The sequence below is a fragment of the Acomys russatus genome, chromosome 29 (assembly GCF_903995435.1).
Source record: "Acomys russatus chromosome 29, mAcoRus1.1, whole genome shotgun sequence".
NCBI classification, from domain to species: domain Eukaryota; kingdom Metazoa; phylum Chordata; class Mammalia; order Rodentia; family Muridae; genus Acomys; species Acomys russatus.
In genome coordinates, this window is record NC_067165.1 from 1605701 (window position 1) to 1631324 (window position 25624).

The 25624-nt window shown below is 41.9% G+C and overlaps 1 protein-coding gene across 1 annotated transcript in view; it reads right to left on the reverse strand.

Moving 5' to 3' along the window:
- Dnai4 (dynein axonemal intermediate chain 4) overlaps positions 1-25624 on the reverse strand; it is a 58679-nt gene that overhangs the window by 17725 nt on the left and 15330 nt on the right. The window contains exons 3-9 of the mRNA XM_051171993.1: positions 22916-23100; positions 21442-21554; positions 17091-17247; positions 14664-14803; positions 9598-9730; positions 4773-4963; positions 28-251 (exon numbers count right to left, since the gene is read on the reverse strand). Coding sequence (XP_051027950.1) covers positions 28-251; positions 4773-4963; positions 9598-9730; positions 14664-14803; positions 17091-17247; positions 21442-21554; positions 22916-23100 — 1143 coding nt within the window. The remainder of the gene's footprint in view (positions 1-27; positions 252-4772; positions 4964-9597; positions 9731-14663; positions 14804-17090; positions 17248-21441; positions 21555-22915; positions 23101-25624) is intronic.

Here is a 25624-nt window from a genome sequence, read left to right on the forward strand (position 1 = left end):
GGACTGTCGCAGCCCTTCGTGACTTACTGGATTTGCCTTGTTCCAGGAAACACTGCTCACATTGAGGCCCTTGGTCAAGTCACAGGAGAAGGACCAGAGCCGCTCCAGGTTCGCTGGGATGGTTGACTGCTCCGTGGTTATCTCCAGTTCTACTTCCATTTCCATTTCTTCTTCATCCTCCTTCTTAACCTCCTCCTGCACTGCAACCTTTTCCTCTTCCAGAGCTTCTTCAGGCTCTCCAGGCTCATGTTCTAAAGATAAACCAGAGAGACCATTGCCCTCCACACCCACAGGGCGAGGCCTGCCAAAGGTCTGCGACAGCAGCTCTGTCTGTCACTGATGCTTACATTACATACCATGAGATCTACTGGGAGACAGAACCAAAGTGGTAGGGTACCTGAGTGGTAACCCAAACCTACTGAAACCGCCTTTTTTTTTTGAGGGGGCTGGGGTGTGGGGACAACAACTTTACCTTAGAACAGATACAGCTCAAAGCTGAGGAGATGACTTAGTGGGTAAGAGTTCTTGTTCTGTAAGCATAAGGACCCAAATGTGAATCTCCAGAACACACACACACACCCACACACACACACACACACACACATGCTGAATATGGCTGCACATGCTTATAATCTCAGTATTGTATGGCAGAAAAACATGCATCCTAAAAGCTAACTGGCCAACTAACCTAGCCAAAAACAGAGCAACTTCTGGCTCAATCTCAAGGCAGTAAGGGAGAGAACCACAGAGGACGACACCAGATCTCCTGATGTTCTGGCTTCCTTATGCATGTACATGGGCATAGGTAACCACAAACTCACATGTATGCACTACACACACACACACACACACACACCAGAGAGAAAGAGGGGGCAGACAGACAGGGACAGGGACACGGAGAGAGAATATATCTCATACTCATGGGCTCCTTAAAATTTAACGGAGGCAGGAGGTTTCTAGTTCTTTCCCTCCACATTTAATTATTTCTTCCTTCTGATATAAAAATACCTTGCCAATTGTTCACATATTGCTTACAGGGTCCAATCGGCATTCATGAAATGGACCAATGTGATGTCTTGTTAAAGGGCCCTAAGTTGTGATTGTGGGGCTCTAGAACCACTGAAAATAAGTGTGTATGGTTGGCTTGTTTCTTTTTTTTAATTTTTATTAAATATTTTTTATTTTTCACATATACATTTATATTATTGCACATATATACAATAAACTGCCTATATAGCAAGAAGAGCCACGACACAATCAGGAATTATATAAATGTTACATTCTTAGTGTTTTGGCTATTTGTATTTGACAGCCTTGAAGAAATTTGAGACTGGGTGAGACATGAATGTCCATACACAGACAATGCTTCTTGTTGGCTATAGAACCCCTATGAATTATAATTAGAATCAATTCTTCAAATGGAATGAAGATTTATAGATGTCTTTTTTTATGCTCATACAAAGAGCAAAAAAACAGCCTTAATTGTTCTGTGCTTCACACACACCTTATGCATTTATAATTTTAGGACTGTATAATGCTTGTGAGAAATTATATGCTTTCAGCTGGCTTGTTTCTTAAGTCCAATGGCTATGAAAGGTTGGGGGAAGCACAAAAGTATTTGCCTCATCAATAGCTACATGTGTTTATTCGCTCATGATATGAGGGTTGTTGAATTAGTCAGGGTTCTCTAGAGGATTTATTAGAGTGTCTTACAGGCTGTGGGCCAGCTAGTCCAACAACGGCTGTCTACCCAAAGTCCCAAGAATCCAGCAGTTGTTCAGTCCACAAGACTGTATACAGTTCAGCTGATCTTCAGTGTTTGCCAGAATCCCAAAAAAGTAGGCTCTGGCGCTAGTCAAAGCATGGACTTGTGAGTGAGAGCAAGTAAGCAAAGAGCAAGGCTTCCCTTGATCTCCTTTTGTGGTCTTATTGCTCTATCTAGAACTTCAAGTACTATATTGATGAGCTACAGAGAGAGTGGGCAGCCTTGTCTAGTCTCTGGTTTTAGTGGAAGTTCCTTGAATTTCTCTCCATTTAATTTGATGCTGGCTATTGGCTTGCTGTATACAGCCTTTATTATGTTTAGGTATGCGCCTTGTTTTTTCAGTTTGTTTATATGGTGGATTACGTTGATGGATTTCCATATGTTGAACCATCCCTGCATACCTGGGATAAAGCCTACTTGGTCATGGTGAATGATATCTTCAACAAATGTTGCTGGTCTAACTGGATGTCTACATGTAGAAAAATGCAAGTAGATCCATATTTATCACCCTGCACAAAACTCAAGTCCAAGTGGATTAAAGTCCTCAACATAAAACCAGATACACTAAATCTATTAGAAGAAAAAGTAGGGAAGAGCCTGGAACACATTGGCACAAGAGACAACTTCCTGAACAGAACACCAATATCTCAGGCACTAAGGTTAACAATTAATAAATGGAGCCTTATGAAACTGAAAAGCTTCTGTAAGGCAAAGGACACTGTCAACAGAACAAAGCAACAGCCTGCAGACTGGGAAAAGATCTTCACCAACCCTGCATCTGACAAAGGGCTAATGCCTAAAATATATAAAGAACTCAAGAAATTAAACACTACCAAACCAAATAATCCAATTAAAAAATGGGGCATAGAACTAAACAGAGAATTCTCAACAGAGGACTATCAAACGCAGAAACACTTGAATGCTCAACGTCCCTAGACATCAGGGAAATGCAAATCTGAGATTCCATCTTACACCTATCAGAATGGCTAAGATCAAAAACTCAAATGACAGCACATGCTGGCAAGGATGTGGAGAAAGGGGAACACTCCTTCATTGTTGGTGGGAGTGCAAACTTGTAAAGCCACTTTGAAAATCAATCTGGTGCTTTCTCAGGTAATTGGGAATAGTGTTACCTCAAGACACAGCTACACCACTCCTGGGCATAGATCTGAAAGCTGCTCCACCATACAACAAGGACATTTGCTCAATTATGTTCATAGCAGCTTTATTCCTAATAGCCAGAATCTGGAAACAACACAGATGTCCCTGAACTGAAGAATGGATAAAGAAACTGTGGAATACTATTCAGCTATTAAAAACAAGGAAATCTTGAAATTTGCAGGCAAATGAATGGAACTAGAAATGATCATCATGAGTGAGGTAGCCCAGACCCAAAAAGACATGCATGGTATATACTCACTTATAAGTGGATATTAGTCCAACACTGATGTCCTCTGGGACAGATACTTGAACTCAAACTGGACTCTGGGCAGAGCGCTGAGAGTTGTAGGGAAGCATGGGAGGATGGAAGGTCCGGGAGGGAGCAGGAGCTCCACAGGGAGCCCATTGAGGCCTGTGGATCTGGACACAGCTGGGTCTGCCCAAATGGATGCACCAGCCAAGGACAGTGCATGCAGCCCTTGTTCAGACGTAACCAACTGACGGACTGACCATTCTCCACATTGGGGTGGGGAGGGCAGACTGCTGCTGAACCTCTTACATGCACTTGAGTGCCCACTATTTGGTCACTGCTTCTCAGCAAGACGGCCTAGTGGGGACAGAGAGGAAGGGGGTGCAGGCTATCCTGATGAGACCTAATAAACTGTCACCAGACAGTTGGGGCAGGAGGGCACCCCTTTATCAGAGGTCTTGGGGAGGGAAATAGGCAGAAGAGGGAGCAAGGGGGGGAATGGAAGATAAGAGGAACAGGATAACAACACTCAGGATGTAATTTGAATAAATTATAAAAAATAAATAAATAAAAGAATCTGGACACTCGGGAAAAATAAAAATAAAAATATTATCCTAATTTTCTCCAGGCAAGAAATGTATAAGCATTTGCCACACACCTTATTTGGTAGTCTAATCTTTTTATGTAACCACATAGATTTGAGGATCAAGAAGAGTTCATGAAAAATTGGGACTACAACAGGGAAAGATAATACTGGGAAGGTGTGGACTGCCAGACAGATTTCAGTGGTTTCTGAATTCCAAAACACTTCCAGACAATATAATGACAGTCTCTGGCCAGACTGCAGACATCTGGAAAACACTCTGGCACATGTAGTTCACCCTAAGCAATGGGACGCTCTGAACACTGGGCATTCCGTGGTCATAAGGGATTTGGGATAAATCTGCAAGATAGGATAAGCTAGTAGAAAGAAATAGACCAGGAATCAAATGACTCATGACATATGGAGGCTTCACTCCATTCATGTGTTAAGAAGCTAAATTAATCTCTAAAAAGAACAAAACAAAACAAAGCAACAACAAAAAATACTCAAAGAGACTGGAAGTATAGCTCAGAGCCAGAACATGTACAAGGTCTTGGGTTCTAGCCTTAGAAAATCAGAAAACTAAAAATAAATTTGTAAACAGCAAGGATAAAATACTCTCTGACCATGTGACAGAGGGTTTGTAGTGGAGAGAAAGGGATGGATGCCCTGTCATTAATATTAGGGTGTAGGCTAAAAGAATGGGAGCCTGAAGAATCAATGGCAGTGCCGAGGAGACCACACGGGGAGAAACACCATAAAAAGCAAGTGCCTGACTCAATGTAGGAACAAGAAGAAAACAAGAACATGGCTCTTCTGAAGTTCCGAATCCGAGGGACAACCCTCTGTGGATGCGGAGTCTGGACTCTAGTGCTTCTCCCGCGGTGGTTAATAAGTGGTTAAAATTATATAAACACATGCGGTGTGGAAATTACATTTAGAAATATTCAATAGTACAATTAATTTTTTCAATTACTTGAGTTTGTCTAAGCATGACTGACTTTTAAAAATACCTTTAAAAACAGGGAGTTGACGGTAGGCTGCGAGCTTCGGCTGAAACACATTTTCCATCAAAACTCTTTCCATGAAAAATAAGTCTTGGTGAAGCTTCTCAGATTTTAATATTGCCTCTGAATGGTCTTCTTCGTCCTCGTGAACTTTAGCCATAATTACACTTTCTATGTCCATTAGGGAACTACTTTCACTGTCTGTAAACGTAAAAAGTTTAAGTTGCAGGAGAGCTCTGTACTTGTTCTCCACTAGCTTGGTGGCTGCCATAAAAACCACATGGCTCAATTAACACAATCTGACTATCCTGAAGTTCTCTTTATTATTAGGGAATGTTACTTGTGCACTGAACTAAAAACAAGCTGATGAGACAATATTCTTTTTTAGAGGCTCAGGATAATTTGTTTTCCTGGCTTCTCTGCCTTTTGAAGAGTTACCCTAAACCTCTGCTTAAACTTCAAGGACAGCAACACTGTGTCTCTCGGACTTTCTTCTGGCATTACAGCGTGCTCTCAAATGGCAGTTGAGAAATGAACTTTCTGGCCCTTCACGTGCTATGTGTTTAGACTGGGCAACAAGATCATCCAGGATGACCTTCCAAGTGAAGAGCAATCTGTAATCGTGTGTGAAGACAATCCTTCCTTCTTTGTAAGGTGACACATTCACAGTTTTGGAGGAATGATTATCACCTTGGGGGATGGTGATAGCTGATCTTGGTTGTCAAATTGACTGAATCTGGAGTCAACTAAAATGTAAGCTGCTGGGCATTCCTGTGAGACAGTTTCTCAGTCAGATTATCTGAAGCAGGAAGACTTTTGGGGAAGGTGTGGCCTTGTTGGTTTCCAAAGACTGGTGCTATCCCCAGCGCGCTCTCTCCCCTTCGGCCTCCTGCTAATGGATCAAGATGTGAATTCTCAGCTGTTCCTACTACAATGCCTTTTCTTTGCCATCATGGACTCTAACCCTCTCAATCCATGAGTCCAATTAAATGCTTTCTTTTATACATTGCCTTGGTCGTGGTGTTTTATCACAGCAACAGAAACGTACCTAATACACCAGCTCTGTCTTTTATGGAACTTTGACTAAATAGACACCACTATTCTCCCTGCCATACTACTTAGTAAATTGCTAGTGTGAAAATGTCTGTGAAGATGGTATGTACTTTTCTTTATTCCTTATGTTAAATCAAACTTAAAAAAAAAAAAAAAACAAGCAAACAATGCTGGGCATGGTGGCACACGCTTTTATTCCCAACACTTGAGAGGCAGAGGCAGACAGATCTTTGTGAATTCAAGGCCAACCTGGTCTACAAAGTGAGTCCAGGACAGCCAGGGCTACAAGAGAAACCCTGTCTTGAAAACAAAACAAACAAACAAACAAACAAAAAAAAACAGACAAGGAAAATCATACAGAAGACAAACAGAAAGAGCCCTTGAAAGAAGAAGAGTGAGATCATTCAGGGTCCCTGGAACCCAAGGAACGGCACAGTGGTGATTCTATTGTACAAGACACTGCAAACAAAGACAGCAACTTGGCGACACACTGAACCCAAAGAGAAATGCCCACAAGAGGCCTGATCATCCTGTTTAGGGGGTCAAGAAGCAGCTTTAACAAAGCTGTTAGAGGACATCCAGTCAACTGCAGCAGCCCTACTGTAGAACTGGCGGGAAGCGGAAAGGATACGTGACAACCTGGCTTCCACCCTCACCATGGGGCCTTGACATCATTTGTGGTTTCAGAGAAGCTACAGTTGAGGAACAGAACATTCATCTCTACTACACATGAGCACGCCAGACACGACAGCTGAGGAGCTTGGGATTGCTCAGACACCAGGGTTTCCCTTCTCCACACTAGAGTTGACTGTCAGGGGTCAGGACTTTTATGACCACCCAGCAGTAATTACCATAGCCTCTTCTCTGGGATCTCAGCACTGTATGTGGTTGAGTAGGTAATGAGGCAATTCTATCCACTCTAAGCACCGAAGGACGAAGGAAGCTGGAGTGCCAGCAGAGTCCAGCAGCCATGTCCCTCAGGAGCCACAGAAAGTCAGGTACAAACCCTGGTCTTCTGCTGGGTCTGAAGGGATATGCTTCCCACCCCAGCACTCAGGAGGCTGAGGAAGACAGGTCAGCACACCTGGCCTGTACAGTGAGTCTCTGGCTTAAAAACTCTGAACTTCTACCACTGATTGGTAGTTATAAGACAGCGACTCCCACTGCCCAACATACACACTGTCAAAGCCTAGTACGATAGAAGATTTACATCTAGATTTCAACTGAAAGTCATTCCCTGTGCCAAGAGCAATGAAAATCTCAAACAGAAAAGATGATAATCAGTAGACACAAATACCAAGATGAGACAGTAGAATTACCTAACAAAGAATTCACAGAGGTCATCATAAAAATACTTTGCCAAAACCAGAAATGGTGCTACATGCCTTTAATCCCAGTACTTGGGAGGCAGAGGCAGGCAGATCGTTATGAGTTCAAGGGCAGCCTGGTCTACAAAGCATGTCCAGGACAGCCAAGGCTACACAGAAAAACATTGTCTCAAAAAAAAAAAAAAAAGCAAAACCAAAACCAAAACAAAAAACTTTGTCAGTGTTTATGACCATCCTTGAAACAACAACAAAAAACTATCAAAGGAATAGAACACTTAAATTAAAAAAAAAATTGAAATAGTCAACATTTAAACTTTTAATTAATGAGTTATGAAAAATAGGAAGGAAAAAGAAAAGAGCATCAGCATACTCAAGAAAAGAATTTTTTATAAACCGTTTGTTTGTTTGTTTGCTTGTTTGTTTGTTTTGAGGCAGGGTCTCTCTATGTAGGCTGGGCTGCTCCTTGAACTCATTCTGTAGACCAGGCTGGCCTAGAACTCACAGAGATCTGACTGCCTCTGCCTGAGTGCTGTGATTAAAGATGTGTCCCACTACATCTGGCTCATGAAAACAAAATAGCAACACGTTAACTTAAAGAACAGATGAAGAGATGGCTCAGTGGTTAAGAATGCTCTTATAGAAGACCAAATTTGGGGCTGCAGAGATGGCTCAGAGGTTAAGAGCACTGATTGTTCTTCCAGAGGTCCTGGGTTCAACTCCCAGCAACCACATGGTGACTCATAACCATGCATAATGTGATCTGATGCCCTCTTCTGGCCTGCTGATGTACATGCAGGCATAGCACTGTAAACATAATAAATCTTTAACAACAACAACAAAAAAGACCAAATTTAATTCTCGCTCCCGCATCTCTAAGCTCATAACTGCCTGTGACTCCATCTTGAGGGGATCTGACATCCTCTTCCAGCCTCCTCCAGTCCCCACTGCCACACATATGCATAACTTAAAATAAAAGTAATTTTTTAAACCAAGGAGTATACACTCTGAATAAAAATACAGAGTCTCAGAGACCCGTGAGATTACGATGTTCAGGTGATTAGCGTCTCAGAAGGGAAAGAAACTGTTACTGGAAAAAGTGCCAGACACAGTAGTTGAAAATACATAGAATTTAGCAAAGAACAAAAACAGAATGAAGAAGCTGAGTAATCCTTGAAGAGGGAAACCTAAAGACATCCACCAAAGACACTCTCTCTCTCTCTCTCTCTCTCTCTCTGTGTGTATACATATACATATATATTATATGAATAGAAATGAATATGACTAGAAATATTAAAGCAGTGAAGGGGAGGGCATGTATAGGAAGAAAACTTATTTGAACATACTTTTCATTACAAACAAGAGATTGTAGAAGAATTTCCATAGGTTCTCTGGCTGCTGGATGAAAAGAACAATTTACCCAGAATTCTGCAGTGAAAATGTCCAGTAGAAATTAGGAGAAAATGAGAGCACAGTTAGTAACATGCTTGCTACGCAAGCATGAGGACTTGAGCTCAGTGTGGAAACACTGGGTCTAGGCAGGGCCAGGTGCTTCTCGCTTTGAATCTCTGCACTCCGAAGACAAAGGCAGGAGGATCTCTGAGGCCAGCCTGGTCCATGTAAGTAAGTTCCAGGCCAGCCAGGGTTATACAGTGAGACCTCGCTTAAAGGAAGCAGCAGCAGCAGCAGCAGCAGCAGCAGCAGCAGCAGCAGCAGCAGCAGTAGTTAGTAGTTCTCACTCCTAATTCAGGACAGATGGAGGTTACTGGCAAGCCAGTCTAGCCAAATGTGGAGTTCAAGGCCAGTAAGAAACTGTCTCAAAAAAACAAAACAAAACAAAACAAAAAACACACAAAATGGATAGCACCTAACAAATGATAATTTCAGTGTCCTTTGACCTCTACATGCATATAGGAGTATTTACATGCACATCTGAGCATATACAATATACATATATATGCAAATAAAATTAAAGCATGTAAAGCAAATATAATTTATGATTGAAGAATTGCACACTCACACAACACACAAACACATACATGCATATCCATGAAAAAAAAAAAAAGGTACAAAGAGAGAGAAAGCAAAGATGCACCAGAGAATAACTCGAAAACAAGGCCCACGCATGGTAAATGCCTTTACTCTCAGCATCAGAGTCTGAGTAGGAGAAACTCCACAAATTGAGGTCAGCCTGGTGCACATAACAAGTTCCAGACTCCATGTCAAACAACAACAAACTCCTGGCAGGCACCCAAAACCAAACAAACAAGCACCCTAATTTCACACTCAGAATCCAGGACACTTTGAACACTAACAGAGTCCCTAAGTAAAGGTGTACTTTTCCTGTTCTGTGGATAAGAAAACTCCGTAACTTCCCCAGATGAATATAAAATGCATGTGAAGACATCCTGTGTATGCCGGGATGGATGCAGACTCCCTTTTGCCCATGGGACTTTCCTGGTAGGTTTGTGTCTCGGTCTTTAGCAAGTAAATTTCCTTTACTTCCACATACAGATGATTTTGCTGATAGCAAAACTTCTGGGATGTTCAAAGAATCATACAAATCCCAAGCAGTGGCCATTATGCCTAAACAGACAGAAAATGCAAAAAGATATTAAGGTGTATTCTAATATCATAGCTTTAATAATTTAAAAATAAGACATAAGATAATAAGATACCAGATACCAGATATTAGATTATATAAGGTTTATTAAATGAGCATGGGGAGAGAAGGAAACTGGGGAAGGGTACCCTAGAGGGGGGGCGGAGCAGAGAGACAGAGACAGAGACAGAGAGAGACAGAGAGACAAAGAGAGACAGAGGAAGAGAGAAAGGAGGTAGGTAAGAGAGAAAGAGAGATAAGAAGGAGGGTTAAGGATGGTCTGTCCTTTTATATACTGGGCAGGGCCATGCCCCCATGGCAGGTAGGCAGTGACATCACAAGTAGGCAGACTGAAGCAGAATCCCAATAGCTTTGTATGCAATTGGTTGTAGAAAAATCTAAAATTATTTTCTATTAAAAACATACTAATTTCAATAGCAATGACAAGAAAATAATGAAGAGATATTTCATGAGGGACCTTGGGAGAAACTAAGTTGCCTCACTATTAGCATACAGAAATGCCTTCCTGTATTAGCGACAGCCCCAGGTTAGCCTCACTCTACCTCTGGTACTCCCTCCTCCTTAGCCTATGCTGCAGGACAATCGCCTCATCAGCCTGTCACTGCAGGGCTGTCATGTGATGCAGACTTGGACACACCCAGACCATGTTTTTGTAAGTGGGTAACACAGAGCATCTTATACTTTACACATCTGCTGTGGGAAACATCTCATTCCTTGTTACTCAGTAAAGTTCCCTACACAACTATTTAGGTAATAAATATTGTACCTGTTGGGAAAATGACATTGTCAAAAACCTTAATTAAATTTATTTAAGTCATCAAATACAGCAATGGTGACCAAATTTAAATTGGAAATGTCATTGATCTTCAAATAGTACTTTGGAAAGCCACTACTGACCCTACTAAAACGTTCAGCTAAAGAACGATGTGAAGGTTTTTTGTTTTGTTTTGTTTTGTTTTAATGGTGTTCTAATAAAGAACTGTCTCCTTGAAAAATGGAAATAGAATCTGGGCCTAGCAAATGTAGTCACTTCCCTAGTAAACCACACAATATGAAACCAAGGTTCTCAGCAAAGGAGAAGAAGAGGAAGAGGAGGGGAGGGAAGAGCAGGAGGGGGAAGGAGAGGGGAGGGGAGAGGAGGATGAAGAAGAGGAAGAGGAGGGTGGGAAGAGCAGGAGGGGGAAGGAGAGGGGAGGGGAGAGGAGGAGGATAGGGAAGGGAGAAGGAGAAGGTGGGACAGGTGGTCCTTTGGTATCTAATGACCCTTTTCAATGAATAAGAATATTAAACACACAATAAAATACTCACAATCAAATACTTAATAACTTACCTTAGAAACATTTACAAAGTCGTGCACAGAATAAATTCTTGATCTATTTTGATAAACTAAAGAGAATATGAGCTTTGATCATTGCGTTATCTTCCCTTTTTCTACCATTTAACTAACATTTCAGTAAGTTCAGCATAGGAAAATGCTGTTACATGGCTACTAACAATTGACGCTGGCTACTAATTTTGTTGACGCCACCGTCATAGCTGATCACTTAGCTACATTTAGCCCACAAAGCTGTATGTGTCAAACACGTTCAAGACTTTGCTGTGTTGTTTAAGGGAGAGTTTCATGTAGCCTAGGCTGTACTCGAATCAGCTGCGTGGAAAAAGGAAATTGATTTCTCGGTCCTCTTACCTTCACCTTCTCAGTGCTAGAGCTATCTTGCCAAATGTGGGTGGTTTTTCATGTGTATGCATGTGTATGTGCCTCTTAATTGTGTGTGGGCACGTGGACAGTAGAGGACATGCTCAGATGTCCCACAGCAAGGCTAGCCTGACTCAGTGGTCCCCAGGGACTCTCTTGTTTTTGCTGGGTTCACAAGCATGCAACCACCATGCTGGAATTTGTACATGGGTTGTAAGGATCGAATTCTGCTGCTCATGCGCACAAGGCACTCTGTCAGTGAGCTACCGCCCCAGCCGTTAGGTTCAGTTTTTGTGTGTCCCTTACACCTATCATTAAGAATTATTATCCCAGCCAGGTGTAGTGGTGTACGCCTGTAATCTCAGCATTCGGAGAAGCAGAGGCAGACAAATCTTTGCGAGTTCGAGGCCAGCCTGGTCTACAAAGTGAGTCCAGCACAGTCAAGGCTACATAGAGAAACCCTGTCTCAGAAAACAAAAAACAAAACAAACAAATAAAAAGATTATCCTATCTTCTTTTCTAAATGTTCTGTTGCAAACTACAGTGTATATTTGCGTTTCCATTATGCTTTTTATTTTTTAAAGACAAGCCTTCATGTATCTCAGGCTGACCTTGAACTTGCTACCTGACAGAGGATAACCTTGAACTCTTGATCCCCGTGCTTGCACTTCATGAGCAATGAGATATTACAGGGATGAAGCACACACTTCACTTATGTGGTGCTGTAGCTCAAACCCAGGGCTTTACGCTAATAATTTGTTTCTGGATTCTGGCTATTACTAATAGAGCTGCTATGAACAAGCCAGGTGTGGAAGCACATGCCTATAATCCCAGCACTCAGGAGGCAGAAGCAGGAGGAGCTCTGTGAGTTGAAGGCCATCCCAGTCCACAGAGTGAGAGTAGGACAGCCAGGGCTATTACACAGAGAAATCCTGTCTCCAAAAAAAGAAAAAAAGGAAAAAAAAATTGCTATGAACATAGCAAGTGTCCTTGTTGTATGGTGAAGTGTTTTTTTTGGGGGGGTATATAGGTATATATTTGATGTATATACCAGGAGTGGTCTTGAGGTAGAGCTATTCCCAAATTTGAGAAAGCACCAGATTGATTTCCAAAGTGGCTGTACAAGTTTGCACTCCCACCAGCAATGAAGGAGTGTTCCCCTTTCTCCACATCCTTTGCCAGCATGTGCCGTCACTTGAGTTTTTTATCTTAGCCTTTCTGATGAGAGTAAGATGGAATCTGAGTCTTTTTGATTTGCATTTCCCTAATGACTAAGGACATTGAGCATTTCTTTAAATGCTTCTCAGCCATTCGAGATTCCTCTGTTGAGAATTCTCTGTTTAGCTCTGTGCCCCATTTTTTAATTGGGTTATTTTGTTTGTTGGTGTTTAATGTTTTGAGTCCTTTATATTTATTGGATGTTAGCCCTTTATTAGATGCATGATTGGTAAAGATCTTTACCCAAACCTCTAACTAGACAAGTCTCCTAGTAGACGGAGGCTAACGCCAACCCACCCACAAAAACTTCAACTCAAAACTTACCCTGTCTACAAGATGTGGGCAGGGATAAAGATAGAACAGATAGTGCAGAGATAGAGGGAATGTCCAACCAATGTCTGGCCCAACCAAGACCCATCCGATAGAAGAGAGGCAAACCCTGACACTATTAACGATACTCTGCTATGCTTACATACAGGAGCCTAGCAGAGTTGTTCTCTGAGAGGCTCCACCCAGTTGTGCCTTGAAACAGACGCTGGATTCACAGCCAAATATTTCGTGAATCATAGGAAGGTTAGTGGAAAAGTGGGGGAAAGATAAAAGGACCTAGAGATGACAGGAGCTTCACAGGAAGATCAATAGAGCCAACTGACGACGGCCCAGATGGGTGAGACTGAGGCACCAACCAGGAGACTTGCATGGGCTGGACCTAGCCTCCCTACAAAGACGTAGCCAATGGGCAGCTCTGACTTCATGTGGGCTGTCTAATGAGGAGAGCAGGGGCTCTCTCTGGCATGGACTCTCTTCCCAGTTTTTCAATTACTTCCCCTTGGCGGGACTGCCTTGCTAGGACACGGGGGAAGAGGAAATGCTCGGACCTGATGCGACATGATGAGCCAGGGTGGGTGGGTAGGAGGACTCCCCTTTTCTGAGGAATAGGGGAGGGAGGATGGGGGAGAGGGAGAGAGGGTGGGACTGGGTGGTAAGGAGGGAGGGGGCTACCACCAAGATGTAAAGAGAGTGAACAGATAAATAAATAAATGGGGGGAGGGGATTTGTGCTTTCTACTACCAGGCTACCAGGGAAGAAAAGGATACCAAGGTATATTCACATTTGTACTCTTAAATGTGCCCATGGCGCAAGTCACACCTCTGCTTCAAGGTAGGGATGAGGGAAAGACCAGAAGGAGATGGGGGCATTTCTTCTTGCTCTTTCACATAAAAGGGAGTATCAGGAGTGAGCAACAAATATTTGCACCAAGACATATGGATGCTCTTTTACTAAAAAAAAAAAAAAAAAAAAAAAAAACCAACAGCTATGCTTCTTTTTACTAAGGCTTTGTATATTTTATTCTTTAGAAAGAAAACTGGCTCCTGTGTTAAGCAGTAACTGCAATTACGATTATATTATCATCCTCCTCTTTATCCCTGTGCCCACACACCACGGGCTTTGCTTATGCAGTATCCTCAGGGATGCTAACTTGTAAACGTTGAGAGGCAGTATGTGTAGTGCATAAGAACCCCAGTTCTAGGACAGCAACAACGTAGGTTACTTTGGTATGGCTGTTTCCTCCTTTGTGACATGGAGAATGAGAGTCAAACCCACTTTATATAGTTATGGTGAGCATTAAGCCAGTTACTAAAAGAATGTGACGATTGTGTTGCATACACGAAATGTTCATTGCAGTAGTGAACTATATCATAAAATAATTTTCTATAATTTTTATAAATATTTGAAGAGCACAGAGTTCTGATATAAGGTGAATACAAATCAGACTGGACAATTATGTTACTCAAATACTCTGTAGCATTGTTTCTTGTTAACTTGTCAAATTCTGAAGGTTATAAGTTACAGTAACTAGTATTGAGAACTGGACAAATCAATTTCCGTTTTTTATTCATATAGTTTAACATGTGTTGACTGACAGACTCACACACCATATACTAAAATGTAAGTTTACCAACAAGTATAAAACAAATTACCTTTTTCTTCCATTATGATTTTTTCACACTGAACTTCTTTATTCTTTGGTGCGCCATTAAATGTTTGCATCATCCTTTCCACATACAAGTCATTGCCTAATCTATTTCTACAGAGAATTTCATAGTTCTTATTTTTCTGTCTGTAAAGACACAAAAAGTAACTAATTAATAACAATTATTATGAACGTGCACCATCATGTTTCTGCATTGCCCTTGCCCTCAAAAGGCTTTCATTAACACAGGGTGAGCACAATATGAAAGGAGCACTAAAAACTCCGTAGGAAAAGAAGTCATCATGTTACAACCAAAGGACTGTCTCATGCTGAGCTTCCCAATGTCCATACTACTTTCAGTGTTCGCCATAATACGCTAGCACTCTGCCTACAGAATTTATGGGCTTTAATGGGGACATTTAGAGCTACACGTTCTTTCAGAGTATTACTTTTGCAGCATTCTGTGCATGCTATTTTCATAACTGGTTAGTTCTAAGTGTTTTTTGTTTTGTTTTGTTTTTCGAGACAGGGTTTCTCTATGTCGCCCTGGCTGTCCTGGACTCGCTTTGTAGACCAGGCTGGCCTCCAACTCACAGAGATCCACCTGCCTCTGCCCCCCAAGTGCTGGGATCACAGGTGTGTGCCACCACACCTGGCTGGTTCTAAGTATTTTTAAATTTACACCTTAGGTTCATTAATGTAGGAAATGTTTTCTTACCTTCAAGTGTCTATGTGAATGTCCTGGTTGGGACATTAATTTTTCATTTCAGTGTAGTCAAAGAATTTAGTGAAATTCTACTTTGAAATTTTAATATAAAATTATTATATCTCCCTTTCACTAGGAAGTAATCTTTCCCTAAAAATTCTGCTTGCTTTTCTGAAGGTTCTATATTTTTCTCCTACTTAAAAAAATCCTTTGGGGTGTAGAGATGGCTCAGTGTTTAACAGCATTTGTTCTTCTAGAGGTCCCCAAGTTTGGCTCCCAGTATACATATTGGGAATCTCAGTAATCATGTTTAACTCCAGTTCCAGGAAATGTGACACCCTCTTCTGGCCTCTGCTAGCATCTACATACACATGGCAGAGGGCTGTCTCTTTTCTCTCTCTCCCTTTCTCTTTCTGACATCTCCTCTCTCTGCCTCTGCCTCTAACACACACACACACACACACACACACACACACACACACACACACACACACACATACAACCTAAAAACCCTGTTTGTTAGTCAGTAGTGTCAGCACAAAGCACCGAGGCCGTTTCTTCTGCTTTCACTTTTAATTCTATGGAAGAGCATCTGTCGGTAGCTCAGGAAACCCCACCACCACTACCACGAGCACTCCTTAGCGATTTGTATTGTGCATGTCTGAAACACTGACAGGTTAGACAACTATTTTTATAACCTTTCTTTTTTACCTTCAATTTTGTGTAACTATTCAGGCCTACTTTTTTCAGTTATTTAATCTTTACTCAATTATGCTTAAGCCAATGTTTGCTTTTGACAACTGTATAAGGTTCTTATCCAAATGTGTCATTCTGAGCTTCTTAATGTAAACGTTTTAGCTGTCTTATTTGCTGAAATACTTCACAACTATTTCATATTTTGTGTCCAATCATGCTGTATCTTTAATCTGTTGTTTGCCCTTTAATAATGACTTGCTTCTTTATAGATTTGGTATCTGTTTATCAAACTAAATCTGAGGAAAACTTTTTAAACGTATTTATTTATTGTTGTTGTATGTGTGTCAGTTGCAGTAGTAAATTGTATAAAGTAACATAAAATTATATAAAATAATGTAAAGGTATGTGTGGTATATGCATATGGTGGGGATGCCTGTACATGGGGCCAGCGGAGAGTGGCAGATGTCCTGTTCTAACAGGCCCTTTAATCCCTTGGGATAGGGTCTCACTGAACCTGGAGTTGGGCCAGCAGCCAGCAAATCCCAGCAAACCTCTTGCCTCCCCCCGCCGCTCCGACGGCAACCACACAAGTTTCTTACATGGGCACTTGGGATTCTAACTTAGGCCCCTGTGCTTTGGGTATGTGTATACATTGTTTTTATTAAATCACAAGAAGGAACATATCCTCTACCTCCAACACTTATTCTTTGCGCTGAGACCAGAATCCTCCCTTCCAGCCATTTTGCACCAGGCCTCCACGTTGGTCATGCTGCTGTGACGGGACAGCAGCACTCGGTTTTGCCCACTCTAACTTTGTACCTGCTGACCAATGCCCTTTCTTCTTCAGAACGTCACAGAATTACACAGGTTATGCCAAAAGATAAGGGCTTTTCCCACAGAAAAAATGTCCTGTGGTATAAACTGTATGCAATTTCAAGGCAACCCTGAAATCTCTAAGGGCTCTTTAAAGGAACGTGAACCCCCTGATTCAGGATCCGAGCTACACAGATGGGACAACTGAACTGTACGCACATTATTTTCTCAGCTTCGTCGGATTCTACTGAGAAGACAACTGTTGGCAGGTCAAAAAACCTCAGTATTTCTGTCTCGGTGAGAGTGATTTCGATAGTCTTCTCTAGGTCTTCCTTTGTTACAGGTGTTTCAGCTGTGGTCCTCACAACTCGTACATCTGTAAAATACACGCCACAGTGAGGTCATCCCGGAGCTGCCGGTGTGCACACTGCCTAGTCACTGGGACACAGGGCAGTTCACACCCAGCAAGTGTGTACTGGACCTCCATGAGAGCGGCTGGAGTAACCCATAGCGGCCTGCTTTCTGCCGCTGGCATCAATCCCGCCTCGTCTCATACCTCCTCCCTCTGGTCACAACCACAAGGGCAATCTCGATACTGTCACCCTTTAGTGGTACTAGGGCTTTTGAGAGAGCTGTTGGTGCTACTGAGAAGGAATACGGAACAAGTGCGTTTTGAAAGGTGTGTGAACCTCTGAGGCCTCAGCAACCTCAGTAGCTACCGTTTCAGTTTATAGTCCCCTTTGTCAATTTCACCATGAGATAGAGGACTCTCCACAGATCTAGTTGGCCACAGGTGTAAAACGGTCTCAAGTTTTACACAAATAAATAATAATGTTGGAAAGGATTGGCCAAAATCTTTAAAATAGTGAGGTCCAATGCCCTAGGGGAATTTCTCACTAAGGTTAGAATTTCAGAGCTGAGAGTTTGGAATGAGTTAAAGGTAAAAAACAAACAAACAACAACAACAAAAAACAGAAACTAAAAACAGCTATGATGTGTCATATAGGTCCAGGGTTTAACAGGTTTGGGGTTGTTTTGAAATAGGCCTATGTAGCCCTGGCTGGACTCAAACCCGCAACCCTTCTGTGCTTCTGTCTCCACCTCCAGTGTGCTGGCATTACAGGCATGAATGTATGTAATGTATTTTTGTTTAAGAAAGGGGAGTAAGCAGGGATGCACATGACTGTAACGGGTAAAGAATGACTTGCTTTAGGACAATAAAGCAAGAACATAACACTTTCCCAGAGACTCAGTGTCCTCGGGACCTGAGAAAAACAACCTCCTTTAAAAAAATAAAGTACAATGGTCTTTTGAGAAACACAACTAATATCTGGAATGGGTACTTATAGTTAACACATGCTCATCTGTGTATATAAAATGGTAATAAATGTATTTTTAAGAAACTATGGAGCTGAGTGTGATGGCACACACCTTTAATCCCAGTACTCAGGGAGGCAGAGGCAGGTGGATCTCTGTGAGTTTGAGGGCAGCCTGGTATACAAAAGGAGCCCAGGGCAGCCAAGGATACACAGAGAAACTCTGTCTCAGAGAAAGAGAGAGGGGGTGGGGGAGACAGACAGACAGACAGACAGACAGACACACAGAGAGACAGAGACAGGGACAGAGAGAGACTATGGAAATATTTGTGCTACAATTCTAAATGAAGAACAGCTCAGAATAGGGTCTACATTCTAAATACAATGACATAAAACAAAGGTCTAGAAAGAGGAAGTGTTTAATTGCAAGTCCTTTTTAATGATTGATTCTTTAAAAAAAAAAAAAAAAGTAGTTTGTGCAATAGGTTTTAAAATAAAGATAAGACTTTAAATAAGTAAATTTGCCTAAGATAAGATAAGCAAAAAGCAGTACATGAGTTGTCCAGATGGACGGTCTTGAGGTACATCTACTTCAAATTTCCTACCGCATCAGTCAAGAAAATAACAAGCAGGAGTGAGCTTTGAGGCAGAAAACACAAACAAGCAGGCTCTTGGTCCTCTGACCACTCTTTTAGACCATCAGAGGTTGGTTAATGACCTGGCTGTACATACAGCAGCACTGCGGCATGGCCATAGTTTTACATGAGACGTAGCACATACATAGAGTCTAATATGACGCCAGCTATGTAAGTCTTATTGACCATCTTAATGGCAGAGGAACACTACCCTGACAGTCATAAAACAGCAATCAGCTCAGGTTTACCACTGCCGGAATGTTACCTGAACTAGGAAACAAATTCCAGTGGCACTACGTACCTATGGAATCTAGAATCTATTCCATGCGTCGCGATCACCAGCTCCACACTAGCCTAACAGTAGACGGAGACTTGCGGCTCTGCCTGGAAGCCTGCCAATAATACACTCCTGCGTAACTTTCTCCATCCCTGGAGTTCTTCAAGAGATCTCCAGCCGTGTACAGCAGTCATGGCTCCCTCGTACATCTTCCCACAGGAAGATCCTTGAGAGGCCTAGGAAAGGGTTTAGGGTGGTCTACAAATTGAGTAGGCTCTTCGGTCAACTTTGGGGCTTCAACAGCACTGTTGCTCTTAATGTGACATTTTGGTTCCCATATATCTCTTTTTCACTTAATTCAGATATGGGTAGGGAAAAATATGCATTATGTGGTCACATTAAGAGACTTCAGTAAAGAACAATCCATGAAGCCTTCCTTAACTTGCTGTTTAGCTACCACGGGCTCAACGCGATTACAATCAGACCAAGTTACAAAACAGGGCTTCTCTAAACTCAGCAAGGCATTAGGTGCTAACCACAGGCACTTCATGAGCTCATGTCAACACAACTATTCCTCATTGTTCTCCGTGACGAGCAAATGACAACCTGTGCCTAGCATGCTACTGTATCACACAAATAAAGCTCCAAGTGTTTCCAAGCATCAGAACACACAGAAGGCTAGAGGAAGACCTTAAGGTAGTTTAGAATAACTTATTCACTCCAGAATAGTTCAAGGTGTAGAAAATGTGTAACAGATTATCAGAGTTTGTGTCTGACCTCAACTAAGTGGCGCCCATTCCCTCTGGTGTCCCTAATGTCACTAGTAAACTGATGGTGATGCTTCATCATCTAAAGCCATCATCTATCCCAGCCTGCTTCGCTTTTAATGTCATTTAAAAACTCATCATTCGGTCCAAAATATCGGCCAAAACACCACAGGCTTTGTCCCTTAGGTTTTCCTAGATTGTGGCAGTTTCCTGAGTTACAAGACTGGAGAGTACTGGTCATGCATTCTGAAGACTGTGTTTCCATTTAGGAATGCCTGCTGCGCGACACGGGTTTCCGGGAGGAAGGACAGGAGTAAAATCTCATCTTCTGGCACCATCAAGGCTCTCAATGTGACTTACCGCTGACATCACCACCATTAAGCTGAGGTTGGTTTCCGTCTCATACACTGTAGCCTGGATAAAGCCACAATGCAAACCCATATTTAAGCCCATATTTAAGAGGATAGGAAAGCTGCACTTTGAGGGTCAAATACCTGTATGAGCATTTAGAATTCTTCTCTACAGGAGTCTACTCTGCCCTTTATCACGTATCTAAGTATGGGCTCATAGATATTGTTAAGGAGTTACTGCTCAGCACTATCCTTTTTGTTGTTGAAATTATCTACTGTTGGCTAATGGGAACACAAATGGCTGCTGTGTCTTTTTTGGGGGGAAGGGGTGCGGGGTTTGTACAAGTAGGTTTTTACATTCTTGCTCATCTTGTATTTATGCCCAAGGCCCAGTAATCAGTTATTTCTTTCAAGGGTCTTAGTGTTATTCATTGTACCTAAAATTAAGAGCAAAGCACTCAGTTATTTCACAAACAGACCCTTATTTATGGAGAGAGTGTCAACTGCAGTTAGAAAACAAAAAGGATGAGGGGCTGGAGAGAGGCTCAGTTAAGGTAAAAACACTTGCAGCTAAACCAAGGTTCCGTTCCTAGTACTGCAGGAAGAATTATAATGCTCCGGAGCCCTGGTTCCAGAGGACTTGATGTCCTCTCCTGGCCCCTGCAGGCACCACACATACGTATAGGGGAAATACCCATACACATAAATAAATATGTAAGATGAATTATAATGAACATGCACGCGCGCGCGCACACACACACACACACACACACGCAAGCGAGCACGAAAGGGGAGGCATTCTGAAGGACTAAGCACTAAGGGCCGTCCATGTAGGCAAGTGTCTCACCACTGAGATACATTATCAGCTTCCTCTTTTTTTTATCAACTCTCCAGAATAATTAAGAAATTAATTTTAGCTGGGCATGGTAGTGCACGCCTGTAATCCCAGCACTCAAGGAAGCAGAGGCAGGCAGATCTCTCTGGGTTTGAGGCCAGCCTGGTCTACAAAGGGAATTCAGGACAACCAAGGCTACACAGAGAAACTCTATCTTGAAAAACAAATAAACAAAAGAAATTGATCTTATAATGGCATTTAAGCTGTGACAAAATAATCTAGGTATTATAATCACAACAATTTCATTGTAGGGAGTCTAGAGTTAAACCATGGAAAATATGTAATACTGTAAGAGCAAAATTAAAAAAAAAAGGGGGGGGGGTTTATTACCTGTAAAACTAGCCAGTCTTTCCCTTTTGTAAGATGGTTCTTCAAAGTCCTCTGCCATTGATTCAGTTGTTGATATACTTGTCTTAGATACTGAACTGCTCCCTAAGACTGACCTTTGAAAGTTATTAGTATTACTCATTTGTTCAATGTCCTTATGAGAAACTAAAAATGTAAATTAAATTCCATTAACAGATGAAAAAAACCAAATACACTACAGTCATATAAGGAACATAAATCAAAATAACTTTTAAATCTTCAGTTGATCTTTTATGCTCTTTAAAAGGTGAAAGTATATTTTGAAATAACATCGAACCGATGCCCAGAGGCCGTCAATGCATTCCCAATGCATCTTTGGACAACTATCTAAAAGGTATGTCCCCCTCAGACTCCATTTTCACTGTCACTTTTCATCATTTTGCTGTTGGCTGTTCCGGTGCCCCAGTCTTAGGAGTTCTCATGGGGCCTCAGCCAGCAATACTCTTCCCTCTGCTTTCATCTGTTTTCTGCCCGTTCTTCACAACTCCTCTCCAAAGGTTCAAACAGCTGCACCAACAGCAGCTTCCTCCAAATGGAAGCCTTGCTAGCAAGAAGGGAAAGCGCATGAGACCTGGGAGGTAAATAAATGGCCATTCCTGGGAACTTGGAAGATTCTCCAAGGCCCCTCCCCACCCTCGCAGTGGTAAACAGGCACTGGAGCGGGGGTGGGGGGGAGAGGGCCCGAGCAGCTGAGCTATGGAGGAAGGGATTGGGGGGACATGGAGCTGATTCCAGGGAGCTCCAGGGGTGGCTTGTGGTGCCCGTGTAGGGGTCTGCTGTTCCGTGAGGCAGATGCTTTTATAGGCGATCCTTGCTCCCATGAGCAACTCTTCACCCACTCTTTTTAGTGCATCATCCCCTTGCTGGGGCTGAACTACGTCTCCCCAGGAAAAGCTTTCCCACAAACAGATGATAACAACATCACTCTGTACCATCCCCTCACATTCACAGCTCTGACTGGTCACCAAGAGGTCAACTGTGCTGGAAGACCCATTGTTCCTCACCTGGCATTCCACATGTTTCATGTGTGGACTGAGTACAGGCTCTAGAGCAGTGTATGACTGCACTGTGTTTTTAAATGACAGCAACAAAACCCCCAAAGAAACCGGGGGGGGGGGGGTGGAGAGTGGAGGGAGGGGGAATATCCAATAGGAATTTGGAACGGACCGCCAAGTTAGTCCATTTTTTTTTTTTTTGGTTCCTTGGAAAAAAATTCTTAGTAAAACCTGCAGAGTTTGAACAGTGTTCCGGAATTTATGGGAACTATTCAGTCAAGTTCTGAACATGAATAAAACTGAAACCCAAGTCCTAGGACGGCAAGACTGATAAGACGGATGAAAAGTTAGAAAACGGAAAACATACACATTCTGGACCTGTGCAATGTAAGTGGAAGGAAAATAAAAATGAAATTAAACGAACAAGAGCCAGTGAACGTCACCTTGTGAGCTGCCCCACCATGCTGGGGTTAATGGTATTCTGATACAGGGTGTAGGAAGAGATGAAGTCCGACCCAAGGGAGCCTTCTTGCGACGCCAAGAGTTTATTTGGCTTTGCTGTTCCAACATGTGGATCCGGATGGTAGAGAGGTCGGGGAGTGACGTCAACTCCTCTTGAATCAAGCACCTGTAGGAAATGGTTATTTGGAGTGAAAAACTAGACAAGGTGAGGCTTCTAACTCCTGGAAAACAAAAATAAGTACAGCATAAAAATACTGTATTATGATCTTAGGACAAAATAAATAATAAAACTTGAGTGATTCAAAATTTTACACTTGCGGTTTAACTAGGTTTCTGTAACCTGGCATGGTGGTTTGAGATGGAAGTTTAACCTTTTACAAAAATCTTACATGTTTACCTGTATATAAGAGGTAAATACAGAGGAGATATGATTTGAAAAATGTTAGCTCATTTTTGCCACCATTTGAACGTCATATCGTAAACTTATAGAAAGAAACCTAGATGGAACAGCCAATAACTTGACATGGCCTCTTGATGTAATCAAAAGAGAGACAAGGTGCATGCAGAAACTGCTGGCATGACAGCAAGTTTTTAAATTTATTACCGTTTTATTGTTGTTTACTTTGTTTGGTTGTTGTTTTTTCAAGGCAGTTTCTCCGTGTAACTCTGGCTGTCTGGAACTTGTTATTTCTATAGACTAGACTGGCCTTGAACTCAGTGTCCCACCTGTCTCTACCTCCTGAGTGCTGGGATTAAAGGCAGGCAACACCATGGCCCAGTTACAAAAACCTTTAATAGTAAAGTTTTTAAAAGTAATACTACATTCTAATGATAAAATACACAGAAGTCAGAAAGAGAATGATACTTTATTCATAATATTAATATTTTGGTCTACATAATATTATGAGCATACTTTGAAAAGATATTTTCAACACAGTACCAAGTCGAGCCTGCTACAGCCAGAGGGACCTGAGACGCTCAGCTCAGAACAGCTGCGCAGGCAATTCACTCCACACGGACTGTGGTGGTCTGAGTGAGACCGGCCACCAGAGGCTCATGTTGAAATGCAGGGTTTCCAGCTGGTGGAACTGTTGGGAAGGATCAGGAGGTGGAGCCTTGTTGGAGGAGGTGTGTCCTTGTTAGAGCAGGTACGTCATTGGATGTAGACACCGAGGTTTCAAAAGACTCCTGTGATTCCCAGTGCTTGCTCTCCGACTCATGGCTGTGCATCAAGATGGGAGCGCTAAGCTGTTCCTTCTCTCTTCAGCCATAGACTCCGGCCCTCTGAAGGCATAAGTCCAAATAAAGGGGTTTTTTGTTTGTTTGTTTGTTTTTGTTTGTTTGCCTTGGTCACGGTGTTTCATTAAAGCAAGAATAAAGTAACCTTTTGATTTCCTATTTTTTAATGTTTACTTCCAGTCTTACATATATGTGTCCTGGATGGCTTTGTTTTTGTTTGTATATTGTTCAGGACGTATTGTTTACGTGGTTCCATCCAGTTTGCTCAAAGACATTCTTGACTATAGTGTTCAGCAACATTACATATACCCCTCCACTTCTTGCTCTCAACCTATCCCCTACCCATTTCCTTCTTCATTGTAACCCTCCACAACAGCCTCGAAAATCTGTGCGTCATACAGTCAACTTCCCTCTCCTACTTACTTTACCCACCTCAACCTTATTTTCCTTTTCAAAGTCTGATTAATATCTAAACCTGAGTATATGCCATATTACCCTTAATTGTTTATCCTCCAATGGTTACTGAAATCAAAGGCACCATCCATGTGATTAACTGGCTAGTATGATATTTGAATTGTCCATGGGAATATCAAGCAGGTGCAACTGTGATTGCTCTTACAGTTAATATTCTAGCCAGGAAATAATACAGAGTTCACATGGAGCACTCATCTCCTGGACTAAGGAACTATTTGTTAACTACGTACTCAACTGTATCACATCCAAATTCCATGTGAGCACAGAAAATGCTTTAACTGATAAAAATGTGGCTGACAAATAACATCAGATATATAAATCTGAACAAAATAATCAACACAACACAACTCATCCAAAATTATGAAAGCGAGTCAGGTGATATTCCAGTCAGGGAACTTAAAATAAAGCACATACGTTCATAAGAAAATAAGGCCCTGATTGAGAACATAAACAGATGAATAAAATGAGGAAGATGCTACAAGATATGAAATAGCATTTCAACAAAGTACTAGAAATAGTGAGGAAAAATAATCTGAAATTTTAGAAATGAGAAGCATAAGCCAAATAAAAACCTCTGTGGGAAATGTATTAATAGCATTGGAACAAGATGACAGAACATCATGCTTGAAGGCAAGGTGATGATGGACCTAGAGGAATCAAACAGAGGCCAAGACACAATAGTGACAATTCTGGGATACATGAGACATTCAGAAAAGGCACAAATGTATAGCTGACAGGCACAGAAGGAGAAGAATCTAGTTCCAAAAACATGGAAAACACTTTTTAAAGGATCAACATAACAACTTCCAAAGTCAAGAAAGAGATGCCAATACAGATACTGGCAGCCTTTAAATCACCAAATAAACAGAACACAAAGAGTCCTGTCTCATCACATAATAAATAAAACACATCGAAAGTATATTAAAACCAGTGAGAAAGAGAGAAACTTGCAGTTATATATCAGGGCAGGCCCATCA